Source organism: Gekko japonicus, unplaced genomic scaffold (assembly GCF_001447785.1).
Source record: "Gekko japonicus isolate JY-2015 unplaced genomic scaffold, Gekko_japonicus_V1.1 scaffold349, whole genome shotgun sequence".
NCBI classification, from domain to species: Eukaryota; Metazoa; Chordata; class Lepidosauria; order Squamata; family Gekkonidae; genus Gekko; species Gekko japonicus.
This window is the reverse complement of record NW_015176461.1, coordinates 1,210,637-1,233,567: the sequence shown is the minus strand read 5'-3', so window position 1 is coordinate 1,233,567 and position 22,931 is coordinate 1,210,637. Positions and strand designations below refer to the sequence as shown.

The window sequence follows — 22,931 nt, the reverse complement described above, 5'->3', positions numbered from 1 at the left end:
GTTTTTCTCTAAATACTTGTCCATTATCTAAATGCTAATGCCATCATAAAGAGTTCCCAAAATGGATTGCCATGGAATTGTGATTTTGGTGAAATCATAGTGTGTATAGTTAAAATAAATGCTTCAATTTATGAAGCAAGAAACCTTTAATCTATACAGTTTATTTCAAGTTAATAACTGGACCTAATATATGGGATTTTGTAATAAAATATATAGCCAGAGCAGAATCATATACAGGACTATTCTGTGTTTGGCAATGGTAAAATGAACTGAACCCACATTCTAATATAATCAATCAGTTAAGCACTGTTACATATTTTGAAATAATAACCCTTTTGTGTTTTGTATTCCAAATAGGTTATGAGCTACATGGAACAGAAAACCTGCCAGATGGACCAGGTCTTATTATTTATTACCACGGATCAATTCCTGTAGACTACTTATATTTTTTATATAGATTGTTTATTCTGAAGCGCAGGCTTTGCTACTCAGTGGCTGATGAATTTGTCTTCAAATTACCAGGTGATGTATTTTTGTTAGTATAAAATTATTCTAGATATTGAATGATGTGTGAGATAATAATATACTGTTTCATCCACCATCCACTTCCCCAGGTTGTAGGAAATTTCAGCCTTTCATAGGGTCAGTTTGCTAGTAAGAAGAGAGTACTAGAGAACAAGGGGGTACCCACAAGAAACTTGCAGGGTGGCATCCCATCCCCCCCCCTTTGCTTCCTCCCCTCAGGCAAGGCAGAGTTGTGCAGTCCAAGGTCAGAGGACCAGAAGTCAGCAAAGCAGTGGCTTAGCATCTATCATACGTGTTGCATCTATGCCTAACAGCCTCTCTTGGCTGGTTTTTATAGCCCCATTTCTAAGAGTCATACTTGCAGCCAGCTACTCAGAAGCAATCCTGCAACTACTCATCTGCAGCTGGCATCAGGCCCGAAGGCATGCAGCTGGCATCAGGCCAGAAGCAGCTGGCATCAGGCAGCTGGCATCAGGCCCGAAGCAAGCAGCTGGCATCAGGCCCAACACTTAAAGTGATCAGGCCCGAAGCAAACAGCTGGCATCAGGCCCGAAGGCATGCAGCTTGCATCAGGCCAGAAGCAGCTGGCATCAGGCAGCTGGCATCAGGCCCGAAGGACCAGTGGAAATCAGAGTTTTCCACTTAAAGTGATCAGGCCCGAAGCAAACAGCTGGCATCAGGCCCGAAGGCATGGACTGCCATCTTGTCTGTAGCTGTGTTCTCAGCTTCCGTCTGTGGTGCTCTAAGGGGGAGGGTGATACTGGTGGGCTGAGAACAGCCAACTGAGGTTCACCTGCTGAATCAGGGCTGGAAGGTGTTGGTGGCTCTGCATCAGCTGTTGGCTGTGAATCCTGACAAGCCTGCTGCTCATATTTCTGCTGGTCAGCTTCTCTTGTTAACTCAAGGCTGGCTACATGGGGCTCCTCTTCTCCTGAGGAGTCCTCACTATTGCTGAGCCTTGGCTGGCCCACAACACTTTTTCTCCCTTCTGCCACCCCTTTTCTTACTCCTCTCTCTCTTTCTGCCCCCATCACTCCCCACCCATTCACTCCTTCTTTTTCTGCCCCATCACTCTCCCAGCCTCCTGCTTGCTTTCTCCCCCCTCACAGCAGCAGTGTTGGCAGTGCTCCCAGTTGCCCACCTGCTTCCACCCCCCCCAGCAGTAGTGGTGGCAGTGCTCCCAGTTGCCCACCTGCTTCCACCACCACCCCAGCAGTGGTGGTGGCAGCAGCTCTTCAGGAATTGCAATGGGCCTCCCAGCTACAAATATCAATTCCCCTTAGGGTTGCCAACTCCGTTAGGAAATTCCTGGAGATTTGGGAGTGGAGCCTTGGGACAGTGAGGCTTGGGGTGGGAAGCAACCTTAGCAGGATTCCACCCTCCAAAGCAGCCATTTTCTCCAGAGAAACTGCAGCAGAGAAAAAGGCAAACTCTATATTATGGATTATTTAGGAAAGGGATTAATAAAATGGCCAATATTATAATTATAATAGATCTATGGTGCAGCCTCATTTGGAATACTGTGTACAGTTCTGGTCACAGAGCTGGACAAAGTTCAGAACAGGGCAACCATGATGATTAAGGGGTTGGAGCACCTTCACTATCAGGAAAGGCTGAAGTGTCTGGAACTTTTCAGTTTAGAGAAGAGATGACTAAGGGAGGACATGTTTCTTGTTGTTCAGTTGCACAGTCGAGTCCGACTCTTCACGACCCCATGGACCACATCATGCCAGACCCTCCTGTCTTTTGTTGTGCTCCTGAGTTTTCTTAATTTCATGTTTGTTGCATCCATAACACTGTCTAACCATCTCATCCTTTGCCATCCCCTTCTTCTTTGACCTTCAATCTTTCCCAGCATCAGGGTCTTTTCCAGTGAGTGCTCCCTTCTCATTTGGTAGCCAAAGTATTTGAGCTTCAGCTTCAGTATCTGGACTTCCAGGGAACAGTCAGGGTTGATTTCTTTTAGGATTGACTGATTTGATCTCCTTGCAGTCCAAGGGACACTCAAGAGTCTTCTCCAGCCCCATAATTCAAAAGAATCTATTCTTCAGCGCTCAGCCTTCCTTGTAGTCCAACTCTCGCAGCAATACATTACTATGGGGAATACCATTTTTTTCCATAGTCCATCTGCCTTTCTTTTATAGATTTTAAAGTCCTTTCCACAGTCTCTTAACTTTTTGCTTTTAGTACCCTTCTTTCCTTTTCTTAGCACAGTTTTTATAGGATCTCCTTTTTTCCTTTCTGCTTTCTTCTTTAATCTTAATAGATCTTTTCTGTCCTGTCCTATACCAAAATCCATTTCCTTTACTACATGCTGTGTAATTGAAAGCTTCTTGTCTGCTGGCTCCATCTCCTGGGAACAGCCCTGTATTGCAACTGAGTCTTGTGAATAGCAAGTAAGTTCTTCCATACTTTCATTATTAGCTTGCTCATTCTGTGATTCTTTAAACAGGTCTTTACAAGCGGTTTCCACTGCTTGTTTGATTGTCTTTGACAAAAAAAATTTGAATTGATCATAAGTGAGTTTCTCCTACAAGCATATTTAAGTCAAACTCTTCTTCGTCCTCTATCGCCGCCATTTTCTATTTCTTCCCGAAGTGCTCCTTTAAACTTTAAATACCTCAGTGGTCAGTTAACATTCAGTAATTTTAGTTGTTCTACAATTCGTTCTTTTAGCATACAATGTTCTGAAAAACTGGTTTTTCCTTTCTCTTGCCCTTTCTCCACGGCAGTCATCTCCCCCCCAGTCCTTCCATAGCCACTTTTTCCAATACTTGGGGGTAATTAAGGGGATTTGGCTCAGAACTGCTTTTCTCTTGGCATGAAATAAACGCGAAAGAATCAACTGATGTATACTTGCTGACTAATCAGATTAAAAACAGACGGTTGGTCGCTGCTTAGGGAAGCATGGAACCCTGCTTCCTCCCTTCTTCGCTCCCGCTTCTGGGGCAGCACCTCGACACCCCCGCGATCGCCATTGACGGGATTCGAGGTGAAAGCATCCCCTGCATCTTCGCCTCCCTCCAGGAAGCAAAGCGAGCCCCCCCAAACGTTCGGGGGGTCTCAAAAGAGCAAAAAGGGAACGGGCTTCTCGGGAGAGTCCCGAAAGAACGCTCATTCGCAGCGCCATTCCGCGCACGCCCCATGTACTCTCAAAATACTAGAATTCCAGCACATACAGTGAAACTGATGGGCAATAGATTCAGGCTGAACAAAAGGAAATACTTCTTTACACAGAGAGGGATTAAAATGTGAATTCACTGTCAGAGGATGTAATGATGGCCACAGAAATAAGCAGCTTTGCCACTGTGGCAGTGCAAACCCAACAAGACTAAGGTCAAGCGAGGAAAGTGCTTTTGGGAGAAATGTCAGGCACAGGTTCAAAAGTGTATAGAATGGACCCCCAGCAAGCTATATACACAAAATGCACAGGGAACCTCACCCTGACACCTGCTCCTCTACCATCTCTCCAAGTTGGGGTTGGATTGCATTTCTGTGGTCCCAGTTACAGACCACCCGAAAGGTCTCCCCAGTGGTCTCTCTGGAAAAGACAGCTGCAGTTACAGGAGTCTTTGGAAGCCAGTGGCACCAAACTCACAAGGAAATTTCACCTGTGCAGACCCCCCCCCCCAAACAGAAACTGGAAGCAAGGCAAGCATCCCCCATCTCACACACCTCCAAAGGCAGGTTCTGAAGGACCAAAAGACAGACATCCCCAGAGTTTCGACAGGGTCTCCCCAAAGTTACCCCATGACAGCTTGGCAGACACTCCAGTGGACCAGTGGAAATCAGAGTTTTCCACTTAAAGTGATTAGTGATGCCAGCCATGACAGAAAGGCAGACATCCCACAGAGGCTTCCCAAGGTAACCCCATGACAACTTGGTGGGCACCCCAGCCCCACCAGACCAGTGGAAATCAGAGTTTTCCATTTTAAGTGATCATGAGGTAGGTGTTGTGTTCTGAGGTAGGTGCTTCATGAGGTAGGTGTTGGGTGAGGAAGCCCACCCCCACCCAGCCAAGATGGCCATTCTCCCATCCAAGGGTCAAGGGTGCAACCTGCAGGATGCATGCAGGATTACCCGGAGAGGAGGAATGGGTGGGGCATGCCAGGGGAAAATGGGAGGCCTGGATCTTATCCCATGAGGTCCAGAGAGGGGTGGCACAGCAGGGAGAAGTTGACCTTCAGGAAGGCCAACTCATCCACTTTGGCTGGGTCAAGGCAGGCGCGGTGGGGCTGAAAATGTCTTTCAAGTGGGAGAACACCCACTCACTCTGGACACAGATGGTAGGGCAGGAGAGGAGACTCATGGCCACACAAGAGAGATCAGGACAGATGGCAGCCTTCATGACCAGTACTCCAGGGGATCAGCAGAGGCGGGCCTAAGGGACTCAGTGAGATGTTCTCTCGTCATAATCTCTGCCAAATCCTCTGCCATGGCACACCTGGCATCCCCACCAATGCTGATCTCTCAGTTCACTGCTGACAACCAATAGTAAGGCTTCTCCATTGTTGGGCTCTTTAAGGCAGAGGTTCCGAGCTGGTGCTCCTTCTCCTCCTTCCTAGCCTCTTCCACTCACTGTTCCCTCTGGCCATGTCTGCCGGCCTGTAGCCTCTGCACTTCTTTGCAGAGCTCATGCTTCCATTGCAGAAGCTCTGCTTTCCAGAGATCAATGCTGCCTTTTATCCAGGGATCACAGATGCAGGCCAACTTGTACTCCCTTTCCTTGCAGAAATGATGGAACCTTGTGGCAATGTTCACCCACAACCTCTGTGGCAAGGCCCTGACCCGTGGGAGAACAGCCGTCCCCTCAGAGACCAGCTGCAGTGTGGAGGCCAGTGCCCAGTCCAGCCCTCGAATCAAGGGGATGACTTGCCCCAGGCTGGCATATGGGTGCAGAGCATGGTGGTGGTGTCCTGGAAGGGCTTGCGGACATGCACCATTTAGGGAGAGGGTCAGTCAGTCATTGGAGCTGATGCTGAGCTCCACTTCCCCTTGCAGGATGGTCATGGAGGTGATGACATCCTGCACCACACTATTCTGCTCCATCAAATGTGCAATCATGGTGTAGGCCCTGTAGGGGGAGTTCCAGTGCATGGGTAAATCCAGGGTGAACCGGTGTTCAGGCTCATCTCTCACCCCCTACCTCTCATGCAGCAGATGGGCAGACTTATGGTTGCACAAGAAATAGGACAGCCAGATGCTGGCAGGTCTCCAGCAAGGCCCACATCTCGATGATAGAGGCATCCCAGGTGGCCCTGACAGTGAAAGACTGTCCTCCATGAGGGAGAATGGTCGGCCATCCACAGCAATCATCTCGCTGATGAGGCAAGTGATTGCTTCTTGGGGCCTCCACATAGCCCTTGTGGATGGCACTGTTGTCATCCCCAGGGGAATGACCTTTTGGAGGTGGCCTGCCTTGATGTCCCACCCACCCTAAATGTGGGGAGCCTTTCTTGGAGGGGCCTCCTGCTCTGCTTCACCCTGCTGAGAGGGAATGGCCTTCTTCTTCCTCCCACTGGCCACCACACTTTCCCCTGGAGGCAACATAGTGGGGTGCACCATTTGCAGCTGCCTGTAAGAACAGAGGAGGACAAGTGTTGGGAATTTGTGCCCCTCCGGATGTGGGCATGGCACACCTGGCACTCTACCACAAAGGGGCTACTGGGGAGGGTGTGGAAATGTTTCCAAAGTGTAGGCTGGAAACGACGTCCCAGGGCTGAAGAAGGTGGGAGGAGGGATAGCTGCTTTCTGGCACTGGACTAGGAGGGGCCACGGTGGGGTTTACTGGAGACAGGAGCAGAAACAGGGAGTTGTGTGGAAGGGGAGGATGCTTACCACCCCCCTGAATCACTGTTGTCAGAGACTTCTCCAATGAATATTATTAACTGCTGGTCTTTATGCAGTGCTATCAACTCTTTGTCCTCTGTGGAGAGCCCCAGGAACAGATCAGGGGAAGGAGACTTGAAGACTGTTGGGGATGCCCTGTTAGGGGTGGGTTCAAGTGTGCTGGCAGGGTAGGTATGGTGCCCAAGATGGGGTCCTTTGGTATACAGGGGATGGAGAATGTCTTCCCACCACGATGAGCACCCTTTGCACCCAGTTTCACCCTCACAGCACAGAGGGGTTCACAGTCAGGAGGGGTGGGAGGGTATAAAATGTGGGTCCTCAGCTGAAGTACCTACTAGCTAAGCTTCTCTGCTCAGAGTGAGCAGAGAGATGGGGTGACTCAGAGCCCTGAGTTCACCTAACACCCCAAAACCTCAGCAGAGGAGAGCAGTTCTTAATCAAAGTGTGTGTCCTCTGCTGAGCTAAGCTAAGCCCCTCTGTTTAGTGTGAGCAGAGAGATGGGGTGGCTCAGAGTCCCGAGTCCATCTAATACCCCCAAACCTCAGCAGAGGAGAGGAGAGTTCTCAATTAAAATGTGGGTCCTCATCTGAGGAACCCATTAAGTAAGCCCCTCTGCTCAGTGTTAGCAGATAGATAGGGTGCTTCAGGACCCTGAGTCCACCTAACACCCCCAGGCCCCAGCAAGAGAGAGCAGTTCTTAATCAAAGTATGGGTCCTCAGCTGAGGAACCCTCTAGTCAAACCCCTATGTTCAGTGTGAGTAGAGAGACTGAGTGGCTCAGAGCCCTAACACCCCCAAACCTCAGTGGAGGAGAGGAGTTCTCAATCAAAATGTGGGTCCTCAGCTGAAGAATCCACTAACTAAGCCCCTCTTCTCAGTATGAGCAGAGAAACGGGGTGGTTCAGAACCCTGAGTCCACCTAACACCCCCAGGCCACAGCAGGGGAGAGGAGTTCCCAATCATGAGGGAATGTGCTCTACTACTCTGCTTTTAACAAGTTTCCTGCCTCTCTGTGTAAATGCAAACAGCAGAGCAAAGAGAGGCTGCAGAGCTGAGCATATATATAGCATTCTGATCCCATAGAGCAGAATGTGAACTTTATTATTGGCAGCCAGCAGTGCCTGTAAAGCTTTGGATGGCTCCTATCAGTGTTTCCAAGGCCAGAGGATTCCTCTCTCCCCCTTGTTGCCTTGGAGTTTTGTAAACAGTTAACTGAGCGGAGACAGGTTGTCTGGAAAATGTAATCATTCACGAACTGCCATGAACTACCACAAACAACCCCAACATTCATCGACTGTTCATGCTGGCACGGCCGGCTCGCCCGCTAGGCGAACTAGGCCTTCGCCTAGAGCGTGAGCCGGCTGTTAGGGCGCAGGAGGAGAGGGAGGGGTGGCCGCTGGTGCACCTGGCCAGCAAGGGAGGCAGTGGTGCCATGCAGCCCACAGGAGCGCCCCCCATTGAGCCAGGTGCTACGGCCCGCGGCGACACCAGCAGCAGCTGGGAGGAGTGCTGGGGCTGGGAGGAGCTCTGCCGGCTGCAGAAAGAGGAAGTGTCACGGTGGCGTGGGCAGGGCGCGGTGCTGTAGCTGGGGCGGAGGTGGAGGCAGGGGCGGCTGCTGGTGCGCCTGGCCAATGAGGGAGGCAGTGGTGCTGTGCAGCCCGCAGGAGCGCCCTCCATTGAGCCAGGCCCCACGGCCCGCGGCGACACCAGCAGCAGCAGCTGGGAAGAGCGCCGGGGCTGGGACAGCAGGTGCAAGTGGAGGAGTGGGGAATCAAACCCAGTTCTCCCAGATTAGAGTCCGCACACTTAACCACTACACCAAACTGGCTCTCTTAACCACTACACCAAACTGGGAGGCAGTGGTGCTGTGCAGCCCGCAGGAGCACCCTCCATTGAGCCAGGCCCGCGGCAACACAAGCAGCAGCAGCAGCTGGAAGGAGTGCCGGGGCTGGGAGGAGCTCTGCCAGCTGCAGCAAGAGGATGTGCGGTGCCGTGGGCAGGGCACGGTGCTGTAGCTGGCCAGTGGAGGAGCAAGCAAGGGGGCGGAGGTGGAGGCAGGGGCGGCTGCCGGCGCGCTGGCCAGTGAGGGAGGCAGTGGTGCCGCGCAGCCCGCACGAGCGCCCTTCATTGAACCAGGCACCACGGCCCACAGCGACACCAGCAGCAGCAGCTGGGAGGAGCGCCGGGGCTGGGAGGAGCTCTGCCAGCTGCAGGAGGAGGATGCGCGTCGGCAGGGCGCAGCGCTGTAGCTGGCCGGTGGAGGAGCAAGCAAGGAGGCGGAGGTGGAGGCAGGGGCAACCGCTAGTGCGCCTGGCCAGCAAGGGAGGCAGTGGTGCCGTGCAGCCCACAGGAGGCCCCTCCATTGAGCCAGGCGCCGCGGCCCACAGCGACACCAGCAGCAGCAGCTGGGAGGAGCGCCGGGGCTGGGAGGAGCTCTGCCAGCTGCAGGAGGAGGATGCGCGTCGGCAGGGCGCAGCGCTGTAGCTGGCCGGTGGAGGAGCAAGCAAGGAGGCGGAGGTGGAGGCAGGGGCAACCGCTAGTGCGCCTGGCCAGCAAGGGAGGCAGTGGTGCCGTGCAGCCCACAGGAGGCCCCTCCATTGAGCCAGGCGCCGCGGCCCGCAGCGACACCAGGAGCAGCAGCTGGGAGGAGCGCCGGGGCTGGGAGGAGCATTGACGGCTGCAGGAGGAGCATTGACGGCTGCAGGAGGAGGATGCGCGGCGGCGGCAGGGTGCGGCGCTGTAGCTGGCTGGCGGAGGGGCGGCTGCAGCGGAGAGCGCCCACCGACTTTGCTGGTATGGTCTCCAGGCCCCGCCGGGAGGTTGGCATCTGTGCTCGCCTAGAGCGCAGGACAACCTTGGGCCGGCCCTGCATGCTGGGCACCCTTCTTTCATGAACATCGCTTCATGAACCATGAAGTGACCAAAATTCTCGACAAACTTTACTTCATGAACTGGCTCCTGCCCATCCCTACATCCATGCCCATCATAAGTGCAGCTGATGGATTTTTTGTTGTTCAGTCGCACAGTCGAGTCCGACTCTTCGTGACCCCATGGACTAGATCCCGCCAGGCCCTCCTGTCTTCTGCTGTCCTCTGAAGTTTGCTCAGTTTCATGTTCGTTGCCTCGATGACACTGTCCAACCATCTCATCCTTTGCCGTCCCCGTCTTCTTTGACCTTCAATCTTTCCCAGCATCAGGGTCTTCTCCAGTGAGTGCTCCCTTCTCATTTGGTGGCCAAAGTATTTGAGCTTCGTTTTCATTATCTGGCCTTCCAGGGAACAGTCAGGGTTGATTTCTTTTAGGATTGACTGATTTGATCTTCTTGCAGTCCAAGGGCCTCTCAAGAGTCTTCTCCAGCACCATAGTTCAAAAGAATCTATTCTTCGGCGCTCGGCCTTCCTTATAGTCCAACTCTCACAGCCATACATGACTACTGGGAATACCATTGCTTGGACCATGCGTATTTTTGTTGGCAGGGTGATGTCTCTACTTTTTATCATGCTGTTTAGGTTCGCCATCGCTTTCCTCCCAAGTAGCAGGCGTCTTTTAATTTCATGGCTGCAGTCACAGTCTGCGGTGATTTGGGATCCCAGGAACGTGAAGTCTGTCACTACTTCCACGACTTCCCCTTCTATTTGCCTCTGCCATTAGAGTGGTATCGTCTGCATATCTGAGGTTGTTGATCTTTTCCCCAGCAATCTTAATTCCCGCTTGTGATTCATCCAGGCCAGCATTTTGCATGATGTACTCCGCATATATATTAAATAAGCAAGGTGACAATATACATCCTTGTCGTACTCCTTTTCCTATGCTAAACCAATCAGTTGTTCCATATCCGGTTCTAACTGTTGCTTCTTGACCCTTATACAGGTTTCTCAAGAGACATGTGAGGTGGTCTGGTACTCCCATCTCTTTAAGGACCTGCCATAGTTTGTTGTGATCCACACAGTCAAAGGCTTTGGATACATATCTCCAAATTTCTGAATATAATTATTCAGTTTGTCCCAGCAGTATGCTAATACTGATTTTTGTGCATCTGGAGGGTTATATGCATTAATCAAAATGCAAGAGTGATTTTGAAATTTCAAAAAGAGAGCCATCACAAAGGGAGGTTCACTCAGGAGGACTGTTTTAGCTTTTCGGAAAGCCTCTAGGGAATCACCAGTGAAACCAGGAACTGGAAAAATAGACTTTAATAAACATCTACGTCTTTTGTAACAAAACTATATCATACTTAGCCAGAAACTGCCACATGAATCTTCAAAGTCCATCCTCAACAAATTCTTCTCTATAGGCCAAAAGTCTGCTTTACTTTGGACATACAGGTGCAATACTGCACCAGCGTTTCCATACTAAAAGGTGAATTCCAAAACTTGTTCTGCAAAATGGCATTGTATTGATTTCCATGGGTGCCCAAAAGCAGTTGTATCCTAATTTATTATAACTTTATGGTATAACATAACTTTTATGAACTATTCAGAGAAAACACATCTATGTCCCTGGGATATGGCTAATGATTCTGACAAGTCTTAACTATATGGACAAAAATGTACTATCAGAAGTAGCCTAAATCTTAAGACATCTTGACCACTAGCTCCAATTAGATAAATGTGTAAAGACAAAGGTTTTCCTATTAAAGTATTCCTTCTAAATCATCTCTCTTTAATCATCATGGATTTTTGAGCATGAATGATATAGTCCAGACACTTAAATCTTTCTTCTCTTATTGCTGCATCTGATTTCCAGATCAAAATAATTATTCTGAAGCCTAAGAAGAGGTCAAGGCAATACTGGATGCAGATGTTAAGCACTTGTATATTATTGCATGACTTACATGATACTTAATTCTTACAGGTCTTAAACCACTAATAGATCTGATGGGTTTTATGCGTGGTACAAAGGAGGAGTGTTTAAATGTTCTGAAAAATGGTCATTTAGTTGGACTTTCACCAGGAGGAGTTCGAGAAGCACTGTTCAGTGATCAATCATACAAGCTTTTGTGGTGTAAACGTAAGGGCTTTGCTGAAGTGGCCATAGATGCTAAAGTGGTAAGTATTGTCCAGGTTTCTCTTTTTGAACAAGGTGTGTTCAAAATGAAAACAATTACCCATTTTCTTATATAAACATATTAGTCAGTCAAATTACTATTTTCATGTACATGGATTCCTAGTCTTCATTAAAAGGAGTACGAACATCTATCCAACCAAAGAGTAGTGACCTACCTTACACATTTGTAGCAAATGAAAGTGAAATTAGGATTATATTTAAAAACTGTTATCTCAAGTGAGGCTTTCCTGCTATTCCTTGGATCATGGAATAGGATGGCTTGTCCTCCCACTGCAGATTCCTATGACCCCTGGGGGCAATGTTTTGTGGGTCCAAATTGGGGTGCAGCAGAGACGGAGGCAAGGGAAGTTCCATTCCTCTGCAGAGGATTCAAGCTATAGCACTGTGAAGAATCTAAAATATGAAGTGTCCGTTCTGTATCTCTGCAGGAGGAAGGCCCTATATTCTTTGAATAATATTTAATTTATATATAACCCAGTGGCTTTTTCACCCATAAAATGTTACTTGTTCCACTGTACATAAACTATGTAGATTTTCTACCATTATAACATTTAGAGAGATAAACAGTGGCAGCCTATGTTTTCAATGAAATCAACACATGAAGAGTTAAACAGAATAGCATAAACCATAAAGGTGGGAGGGGGTGGTTGGAAAGTGCCCTCAAGTCATAGCTGAGTTATGGTTGACCCTGTAGGGTTTTCAGGGCAAGAGACATTCAGAGGTGCTTTGCTATCACCAGCCTCCATGTCATGACCATGGTATTCCTTGGTGGTCTCCCATCCAAATACTAGCCAACCCTATTTAGCTTCCGAGATCTGATTAGACTGGGCTAACCTGGGCTATCCAGGTCAGGGTAAAGGTGAGGGGCCAATAGGGTTTTTTAAATGTCATTTGTGAAGATTTTTTTTAGCATTGATAGACAAATGATTAAGGGATTACATAATCACTAAATGATTTAAAGATAGGGAAAGTATTATTTAAGGTAGAATCCAACAGAAATTAACCACTTTGGAGTCCATTTCAAGAGGAGAGAGACGTATACTAGTTTCATTTCCCATTGAAACTAGTGAAATTTTAAAGTGTTCCATTTTTGCTTGCTTGTGCCCACTGTCTTGTGTCTTTGAAAGTGCTAATCATGGAAGAAGAGGCTAGATAAAAATTCAGAACCACCCGCAGCACAATGATGGTTGCTTGACCTGCCTACTCCACCCTCGTGGAGTTCCACTTCATAACTGATCATTTAATTTTTAAAATTGTATCTTTTAATGAAGCCTGGAGTCATGCAATTTGGCTGGAGTCAAGCAATAATGTTAAAGACATCTGAAGACGAAACAATAGAGACAGTTGCCCATGTTGTAAGTTTTTATTGCCCAATTATTTCTTGGGTACAAATTCGGTCACTTTTTATAATTTCCCCCTGAAACCTGTTTGACCAGACAAAGTATGTGCAAATCACAGTAAATGATCAGTGCCATCCCAAGTAGGGTTACACTATTGTAAGTCCACTGAAGTCTCTTAAGTACTATTCTTTCTCTCTAGCCTAACTTACCATAGAGTTCACAGTGATTTCTTGGCTTGTGTTTCTCCACACATCTGTTTTGCTTCTGAAAAATTCCTTCTGCCATCACAGTTTCTACCTTGGCCCAGTTATGCTATCAGGCTAATCTGATGACAGGAAATTGGGTGGGGTCTAGGCACTGCAGAAGAAGCTTGGCTGATACGAAAAGCAGCAGACCTATATTTCCTGCTTGTTCCATAGTAACATCTTACATAAATCAAAACATATGATGCTACATGATCCTGTTGTGAGCTCCCCCACCCCAGTACGTCACTGGATACTGCTTGCAAGGGTGATGAAATGAATGTCACATATGATCTCACATCACACATTTTGTTTTTCCTTAATGATCAGTTCATGAAAGCTTGGTCTTGATTTCCTGGAGGATAAGAACAAAAGAAAACAGGGATAGAACTGTTTTTGTTTTCTGAAGAAAAGCAAGTGACCAGTGAAGTCAAAATAAACCATGGACTATATACAAGATGAGCAGAGGGATCTAGCATATTTAATTCCTTCTGCAATAATTAGGAAATACTTTCATAAATGTCTTTTATAATGCTTGAACAGTATGATCTTGATTTGTTTAATTTTTGAATTATATCTGAACTTTAAGATACAAAAGATTACCTACAAAGAGCTTTACATTAGCAGAACTAGCTACACAGCATTTCTATGCATGACTGAACATGAAACTGTAGCATTCATTTAGCAAGACAAGGCATGTACAGGCTGTTTTGATGTCTTAGGCATTTCATCAGGCTAAGATGTATTACACTAAGCAAATTGCACATAAAACAAGTGCAGTGAATATTGTCCCTCGACAGGTACACTGGAATGTGATTCTTTCCCATTACATTTCTTTTTGATACTGTTTGATCTCTAGAGTTGCTTGCTGGTCGCAGGAGATATCCTGCCTCCTGCTGCCATTGCCGTCCATAGCGCAGCTGGGTGGTGGGAGGAAATTCCCTGGCAAAATGGGGGGGCCCAACTAGCATCCCTGGTGGGTTAATGATGCTTCCAGCACAATCTGGAGGTGATATCATCACATCGGGTGGTGCCCTAGAATGTTAAAACATTACTCCTTGTGCGATGATGTCATGTCTAGTGTGACCTGGAAGTGACATCATTGTTCACCAATTGTCCCTGCCCACCCCATCTCCTGCCAGTTACCAGGCCATGCAAAACAAAGAGAGAGATCACGGGATGGAAGTTTGGAAAGAAGTAAACAACCGTGATGTATTATGCCAAAAAAGTCTCCAAAGACCAGAAATTTCTTTTTCCAGTATTTCAGTTTACTGGAAGAAATTCAAAAAGCATCAACACAACGGATCATGCATATTATCTCGTTTCGTGTATAACTTTTTCAAGGTGAGTAGCATTGAAATACCTATATTTAATTTAAAAATATATAATTCTATTATTAGTATAAGCAAGAGAATAGCACAAACAACTGACTGATATATAACATACAATATTAATCCATTTGACAAACTCTCTAGTAGTATCTCATAGTGACACTCATCAAAACCATTTGTGTAATGTAAATTCACTCTTCCTATTTACTTATACATATCTAAAACCCTTAATTGCTGCCAGCCGGCTGCTTGCCAGACCTGCATCTTAAAGGGACAAATCCCATTTACAAAGGCAAAATGCCCTGAGTAGAAAAACCAAATGAGGTTTTACACAGTTTTACCATTTCAAATACATCAGTAATTGCTGCCATCTTGACAGTCAAGCCATTTATCATCACAAAACTACTTTACCTGGGACAAAAAGGACAAGGGGAGAAGAACACCATTTAAGAAACCACCATAATCTTACACATGAGAAACCCATTGCTTTTCACCCATTTTCAAAAAGACTTATCAAAAAGAAGAAACACCAATAGAAAACCAACATGATCTTACATTCAAGAGAACATTTGCTGCACAAATAACGAGATAATATGCGTTGATGCTGTTTGAATTTCTTCCACTAAACTGAAATATTGGAAAAAGAAATTTCTGATCTTTGGAGACTTTTTTTTGCCTTAGTACATCACTGTTGTTTACTTCTTTCCAAAGTTACCAGGCCATGTCTGGCAATCCTAATACTCTCCCCTTGTGTGTGTGTGTGTGTGTGTGTGGTGGTGTGCTCCCTCTGGTAGTAGTAGGGGCTTCAATAACAATGGTTATGCATTGTCATTGGCTCTCTGCATGATGTAGCCTGTTGTTGGAGGAGCCACAGTCAGTTTGGTGTAGTGATTAAGTGTGCGTACTCTAATCTGGAAGAACCAGGTTTGATTCCCCACTCCTCCACTTGCAGCTGCTGGATGACCTTGAGCAAGCCATAGTTCTGTCAGAGCTGATCTCTCACGGACAGTCCTGGAAGGAGCTCTTTCAGCCCTGCCTACATCACAGGGTGTCTGTTGTGGGGAGGGGAAGGGAAAGGAGTTTATAAGCCACTTTGAGACTCCAAGTGAATGGCGGGGTATAAATCCAGTCTCTTCTTCTATTCTGTCTCTTGGCCATTTTGAACATTCTGATGCATACTTACCCAAGGATACACAGGCTAAAAGCTCAGTATTGTTTCTGACAATAGCTGGGCAGATACTTCTAGATGGTTGCAAGTAGAACATGAAAGTGATGGTCTTCTCCTGCTGTCTGTTCCTAACATTTCTATGCAAAGGCATACCACCTCTGAACAAGGAAGTTTTATTTAGCTATCATGGAACATAGCAGCAGCTTCCATAGGCTATACTGGTTGGTAGATTGGAGAGAAGCCATAGAGGTTGGTGGGACTTGCAGGACCCTTAATTTTTTGAAAGCAATATTTACCATAGTGGAAATGTCTGTCTGTCACACACTTGTTCAAGGAATGTGCATTTCATAGACTTCAGAAATGGTACATTAAATTAACATGTTTTCCTTCCTTCCTTAGCCTATAATTCCAATGTACACCCAAAATGTACGTGAAGGATTTAGGACATTTGGAAGTATCAGTAAGGAATACTTTTAATGTATTATTATTTTAATTTGTACCCCCCTCTTTGTTGCTGGGCCGTGAGTCTCTCTGTGCTAGCTGCCTCCCCAGTTACCCACTTGTCATGGATTGTTGGGATGCCATCTAGTAGACTGATTGTTAGGTTTTAAGTTGTAGTATGTGGATTTAAGAATTGTAATATGCTGATTTTATTGTATATGTAATTATTGGAAGCCACTCTGAGCCCTGCTTGGCAGGGAGAGGAGTGGGATATAAGCTAAATAAATAAAATTTAACTTAAAAGATTTCTAAAAACCACTTAAAGTTTGCATGATTATCAGTGCAGTCCTAAGTAGTTACACCGTTCTAAGTCCATTATGAGCTTAAAGTGTGTAATTCTGGTGTTTTCCACACGGAAATAGGATTCTTGGTTTCCCTGTTGCTGGTGTGGCTACAAATAAAGCACAGCAGCAACTGGGCTTCCCCGTGGCATGTTTCCCCGCATTTTCCCTGCCCCAGTCCCCCAGAATTGGTGACCTCCTAGGCCCCCAAGGCGTTTGCAATTTTTTTTTCAACACTTAGTCTACTGTTATACCAATAAGTGTAGCCACTACCTCCTTCCCTGGCAAATATATGAATTTTCCCTTAAATCTTCACAAGGCAAGAGCAAAAGACTTACTTTTTAAAAACCAAAGGCTGGGAATTTAGAGAAACTGCTATATGTGTTGGTACAATAGTATATTGATATTATGATATTCTGGTACATTAAAAAAAATAACCAGTCCCCATTTGGGGGGGGGGGCTGCCATGGGGACAGGATCAGGGAAATGGCTGCCATGGGGGGCTGGAAAATTCAGGCTCTATTGCAGTCTTTCCCAAAACTTTGGAGGCAAGCAGGTTTTGAAATCAGAGAAAAGCTGAGGAAACCAAAATGCTGTGGGGAAATAGTAAAAAAATCATTCCCAAAAACATTGAACTCAGGGCAGATAGCCCATGTGGAAGACATCTCTGTTTAGGGTTGTTCTGTAGGGTCCATCTCTTTACAATAAATTGCTTTTGGAAATGTTGCTATTAATTTTCACCTTTTGTTAAACAATTTTGTCTGGTTTAAAGACACATTTAAAAATGAAATTTACAGCTAACCTCTTAAAGCCATGTGAACATAAATCTGAATTTGTTAAATATACTAGTGCCTAAATCTGTAGAGGAAAATAATATAAAAATATTTGTTGGTATGAATGTGCAGCAGTTAAAATGCTCACAGATATGATGAAGCCTCATCTCTTAAAATACTCAGATATATGTGTATGTCTTTATTTAGTACAGTTTAAAAAAATTTGTGCACTAAGGTGTACACCCAGTTGCTATGTGTTCTAGTATTTGCATTCACTTTATTTCTTTGCTACTTCATGTATATGTTCACCATAACTGAAAAGAACAGGAAAAACCTTGCAAACATAAAGCTAATATGCACATTTTCTTTCTTGCACACACTTCTGAATTTGGCTGTTTGTATCTTAGAATACAATAGCTTGTGTCCATGAACATAAATGAGTAGAACAGATTTATTATTATTTAATTGCAGCCCTAAATACCTGGCATTAAAAGTAAGTTCTAACAAAATCCTAAATTCAGAGGAAAAGTCCAAGTCCAGCAAAATCATTCATGCATGTGCTAAATGTTATTCATAGAGTTGGAAATGACTTCTAGGGTCATCTAGTCCAACCCCCTGCACAATGCAGGAAATTCACAAATACTTCCCTCCCACCCCAGTGACCCCTGCTCCCTGTCCCCAGAACATGGCAAAACAACAACAACAACAACAAAACCCTACATGATCCCTAGCCAAACTGGCCTGGAGAAAAATTGCTTCCTGACCCCAAACTGGTAATCAGCATTTCCCTGGGTGTGTAAGAAAGGGCCATGAGAACTAAGCACTGATGCGACCCTTCCTGCCCTCCCTTCTAGTGATCTGCCTAAGTTCACAGAATCAGCATTGCTGTCAGATGGCCATCTAGCCTCTGTTTAAAAACCTCCAAAGAAGGAGCGCTCACCACCTCCCAAGGAAGCCCGTTCCACTGAGGAACCGCTCACTGTCAGGAAGTTCTTTCTAACGTTTAGCCAATAACGCTTTTGATTTAATTTCAACCTGTTGGTTCTGGTCTGACCTTCTGCGGCAACAGAAAACAACTCCACAGCATCCTCTACATGACAGTCCTCCAAGTACTTGAAGATGGTTATCATATCACCTCTGAGTCGTCTCCTCTTCAGGCTAAACATACCCAGCTCCTTCAACCTTTCCTCATAGGACTTGGTCTTCAGACCCCATCATCTTCGTTGCCCTCCTCTGTACACGGTCCAGGTTGTCTATATAATTCTTAAATTGTGGTGGCCAAAACTGAACACTATAGGTGAGGTCTAACCAGAGCAGAGTAAAGCAATGCCATCACTTCACGTGATCTGTACACTATACTTCTTTTGATACAGCCCGAAATTACATTTGCCTTTTTAGCTATGGCATCACACTGCTGACTCAAGTTCATTGTATGGTCTACTAAGACCCCTAGATCCTTTTTGCACATACTACAGCCAAGACAAGTCTCTCCCAACCTATAATTATGTATTTGATTTTTTCTACCTAAATGCAGATCTTTACATTTATCCTTGTTAAAATTCATTTTGTTTGTTTTAGCTGAGATGTTCCTTTTGGTCCTGAAGAACTGTTTCCCTGCATTGGAATAGCAGTTTCCTTTAGTGCAAAAAATCCTTCTTGCATAGTGAGCTTTTGAGATACAGGGTCTCTAGTGATCTCCAGCACATGAGGAATTCGCCACCAATTTTAACAATAGAGGCATCTTTGTATGCATGAAAAGAAATGTATGTGGAGATACCACTTTCACAGATGTGAGTGACAGCTCCTTTTTGAATGGGATATCTCTTTGTATGTATTACAGTGGACTACAGATTGTATCTCCAGATTCTTATTAGTGCAAGATAGGGTCAAAACATGTATTTAGTTTTAAAGTATTTTGATATTTTTACTTATTTCTCAAAATTAATTTCATCTGCATTTTATTGAATGTAAACTGACTGGTATTTCTTTCTTTAATGAAACAGCATTAACAAGGTGGTTATATGAACATGTAAAAATACCAGTCCTTCCTCCATATGGTGGACTGCCAGTCAAATTTCGGACATACATTGGAGAACCCATTCGATACGATCCAAATATAACTGCTGTGGAATTAGCTAAAAAGGTAAGGTAGTTTAACAATACGAAGTATTTTGAATAGCTGCCTTATTGTAAATCTACTTGAAAAATATTTCTGTTCAATAAAAAGGCAAAGCAATCAATCCATATGGGGGGGGTTTTGACTTGAGGCCATAGATTTGGAAGAGGAAAGGTTAACCGCCCCCCTCACTGTTTCCACTGTTGGAAATAATCTACCTTCTGGGCTGCTGTAATCCTGAGAGAGGCAGGAAGTTAAGTACCTGTGTTGGACCTGTCTTTTTTTCTTCCCGGGGCTTAACACAGCGCATTTGGGGTATTTCCAGCCAGAAATGAACCACAGAAAAAGTTCATGAGTAGGACATCCCAAAGACAAGGAACCATAACTGGAAATGTCCTGCTTCCCATTGCTGCTGGCTTCACTTCTGAAGATAGGAGCACAGAAAGCAGGGCTTGGGAAGGCAGACCTTAACTGGCAGGCTAGATGGAATGGGACAAGATGGTCCTTCAGGAATCTGAACCCTGAGCCTTTAAGGGCCTTAAGTGTAAAAACCAGCACTTTGAATTGTGCCCAGGAACAAATGGGTTGCCAGTGTATATCTTTTAGCACAGGGGTGATACAGTTCCTATAACCAACCTTGACAGTAGCCTGCTTGTCACATTTTGGACCAACTGAATTTTTCATATTACGCAAAGGGTGCGTCCTTGCAGCCAAAGGGGGTGGAGCAGGGTGCCCACGGCAACTGGTGTGAGTGACTCTTCTGGCGAGGGGCGGAGGGCGGTGAGGGGCAGCAAGCCAGTGGGGTGCGGATGCCCTTCTCAGCTCACGCCCATGGCGAGTGCCTAACCTTGCCTCTATGGAAGCTCCGGCCCTGGCAGCAACCTACCTAACTCTATAGGGCCAAAACTCTATACGGCCAAAACTCAAAAGGGACTGCCATTGAGAGAACAGCTCTGACAGAACTATGGCTTGCCCAAGGTCATCCAGCAGCTGCAAGTGGAGGAGTGTGGAATCAAACCCGGTTCTCCCAGATATTTTTTTTACTTGATCAGCATGATGAAGAACAACCTATGAATGACCCCAGCAACACTCGACCAGTAAAATCTAAAGCAGGGGTGGGAAGAGGGAGTGGTGGTGGTGGTGGTGGGGAAGCAGTATGACCCCAGAAATACTCAACTGGTAAAATCTAGAGAAAGGGGAATTGATAACAGTGGAGAGGGTTAAGAAACCACGAAGGCTGAGAGATGGTTATGTGAAGAAACTTCCAAAGAAGTGGAGGGGAGGCTGACAGACACACCCAGCGCATTAATCCAGCCACTCACCACTCTATCAAAATAGACCTGCAAACAAACTGAACACTCACTCCAGACAACTCACTCCCCCTACTCATGCTGTTCAGCCACCCTAAACAGAAAACTAAGAGAAAAACCCAGATCACTGTTGAAGCTAAGCTCCAGCACTGTTTCCATCTCCTTCAGCTGCAGGTGGCAAAAAACTGCACTACGAAGGAGAGACAACAATATAGGGATTATCCCTCCAGCATTCCCATTGGGTGGCAGCATTCCATTCGCAGCCAATCCAGCTGGGGCAAATCAATCCCCAGTTTACTATCTGGGAATGCCTGTTTTCACATTAGCTGGATGGGCCTACAAAAGGACCTGCAGGTCTCCCTGAAGTGGACCCCAGTTTGAGAAACACTGGTCTTAGAAAGTTAATGTTTAAAAAGAAAGCTAAAATTGCAGGCAGGGCTTCAGGTATCTCTGAGGGAGCCAGCATGCCATAGAACCCTATAATCCTAGGATACATTTTACATTGTTTTTCTAGTAGATTGCCTTATGTGCCCATTGAACTGTACTACTGAAATGTGTTGTGATGCTCAGTTTTCTTTTTCTCTTTTATCTTCAGACAAAGGCTGCACTCCAGTCATTAATTCAAAAGCACCAGCAGATTCCAGGAAACATCTGCAGTGCTTTAAAGGAAAGATTTCATGAAGAAAAGAAAAAGGATTAGAATTTAGTTGTCAACTGTAAATTTGTTATGCTTTGACCCAGTGCTTTTTTCCAGATATAATTTTTCTGATCAGTGAAGAGAACTACCTTGTCTGCAGTATCTACACCATCACTTCAGTTGAGAGGTTTTTCCATGTGTGGAGTGGGTCCTGCCAGTGAAGTGAGCTGGCAGCCTGCACACAGAAGATCTCTGTTGCATACCAATTTATTAGATCAGTGTGGCTTTTAAAATCTATGTTTTTCATGCAATACACCAAACTCACAACTGATTTCTTATATCTTATGGAGAGCATATTATTTGCATATTACAAAAACAAATTTTGCAGTCAGAAAATAACTACTTAGTGACCATAAACGTCTGTGGCGGCACTTTGCTTTCAGCACTGTAAAAGTTTTCAGTGATGAAAAACAAAACAGAAACCTTAATATTGCATTTTCAGTGGGCTATAACTTTTTGTTGATTAACCTGCTGATCACTTAACAGGTGCCTTCAACTAATATTGAAGCATATTTAAAAATGTATTTTAAATACAAATATTTATATCAGTTCTGGATGGCAGGTGTAGTAGGGAGTGGTATGCTTCGGTATGGTATATACAATATTTCTATGTGATATGCATGAAGCATCTAAAATAAGGGAAATATGCTGTTTCTTTCAAAATTATTTTACTGATATGCAGATGTAGCCAATTAATTTATTTAGCTATTAAAATGCTTGTACTCAACTAATTTGTCTTTATTCAGATTGTAACCTAAAATGTTTCCCATGAAGCTGAATGCACTTTAGCAATTACAAAGGAATTTGTCTTCCATTTAAATATTTATCCTGTGTTCAGATTCCTTGGCAGGCACTAGCTAAATTTTAACTAAATAAATGTTTCTCTAGAGGCTCTGTTCTTAGAACAAAACAGCATAAATTTTACTTTCTCTGGCTTCCATAAGCTCTGTGGTCTTGTTCATAGTGCAAGTCTGACAGAGTAGGGATTATTGTGTCCTGATCACAGATGACATCAATAATTTCCTCATGAAATCCATTCCTCTTAACTTTATTATCTCTGGATTTCAAAATAAAATTGGAATGGCTTTTGAATATGTTGAGTTAGTAGGTAAAAATCAGCTACACAGAATTTTGAATGCTAGGAAAAAAAGATTCTTGATCTGTTGTAATCTAACAATGTAAAACTGTATTGAAATGTTGAAAGAATGTCAAGCCCTGTGTAGTGGAATGGTCCTGCTTTGACCTATTCCACCTTGCCCCCCCTCTTTCTGCTCAACCACTGCCACCACTTTTGTAGGAATTGCCCACTCTGAGGGCCGGGACTCACAGCTTCCCTTCCAAGCTCTGAGGCCTTGCATCTGTGTCTCCCACTATCCCCCCCATGGTTATCATGGGGGCAGTTTACTCCCTTATGTACCGTTGGGGAAATAGCCATTTGCCAGCTGTCTGCCCCTCCCCTTCCTCCTGACACTCCTTTTAAAATAGCGTATCCAAGACAATGGAGATCTGTGTGGTACAGAGAACCACTACCAGTATCAAAAGTTATAAAATATTTATTAAAAAGAAAATGTTCACAAGCATACACTTAGCACAGTACAAGTTTGAGCAAGGGATTAAAAAGAAAAGGGTAAAACGCGATTCTTCTGTTCCTCCCTCTTTACATGCTCTATCAGATGTTAAATATAAGGCAGGCTCCATAGCTTAGAAAGTTACAGATGTTTTACAGGACT

The 22,931-nt window shown here is 45.3% G+C and overlaps 1 protein-coding gene across 6 annotated transcripts in view; it reads left to right on the top strand.

Moving 5' to 3' along the window:
• LOC107123698 (transmembrane protein 68-like) overlaps positions 1-21,918 on the top strand; it is a 35,314-nt gene extending 13,396 nt beyond the window's left edge. For all 6 annotated transcript variants that reach the window (XM_015427020.1, XM_015427017.1, XM_015427016.1 and 3 more), the window contains exons 3-7: positions 358-522; positions 11,230-11,423; positions 15,923-15,983; positions 19,082-19,221; positions 21,100-21,918. In XM_015427020.1, coding sequence (XP_015282506.1) covers positions 358-522; positions 11,230-11,423; positions 15,923-15,983; positions 19,082-19,221; positions 21,100-21,204 — 665 coding nt within the window. In that variant the 3' untranslated portion in view covers positions 21,205-21,918. The remainder of the gene's footprint in view (positions 1-357; positions 523-11,229; positions 11,424-15,922; positions 15,984-19,081; positions 19,222-21,099) is intronic.
• The last annotated feature ends 1,013 nt before the right edge of the window (positions 21,919-22,931 follow it).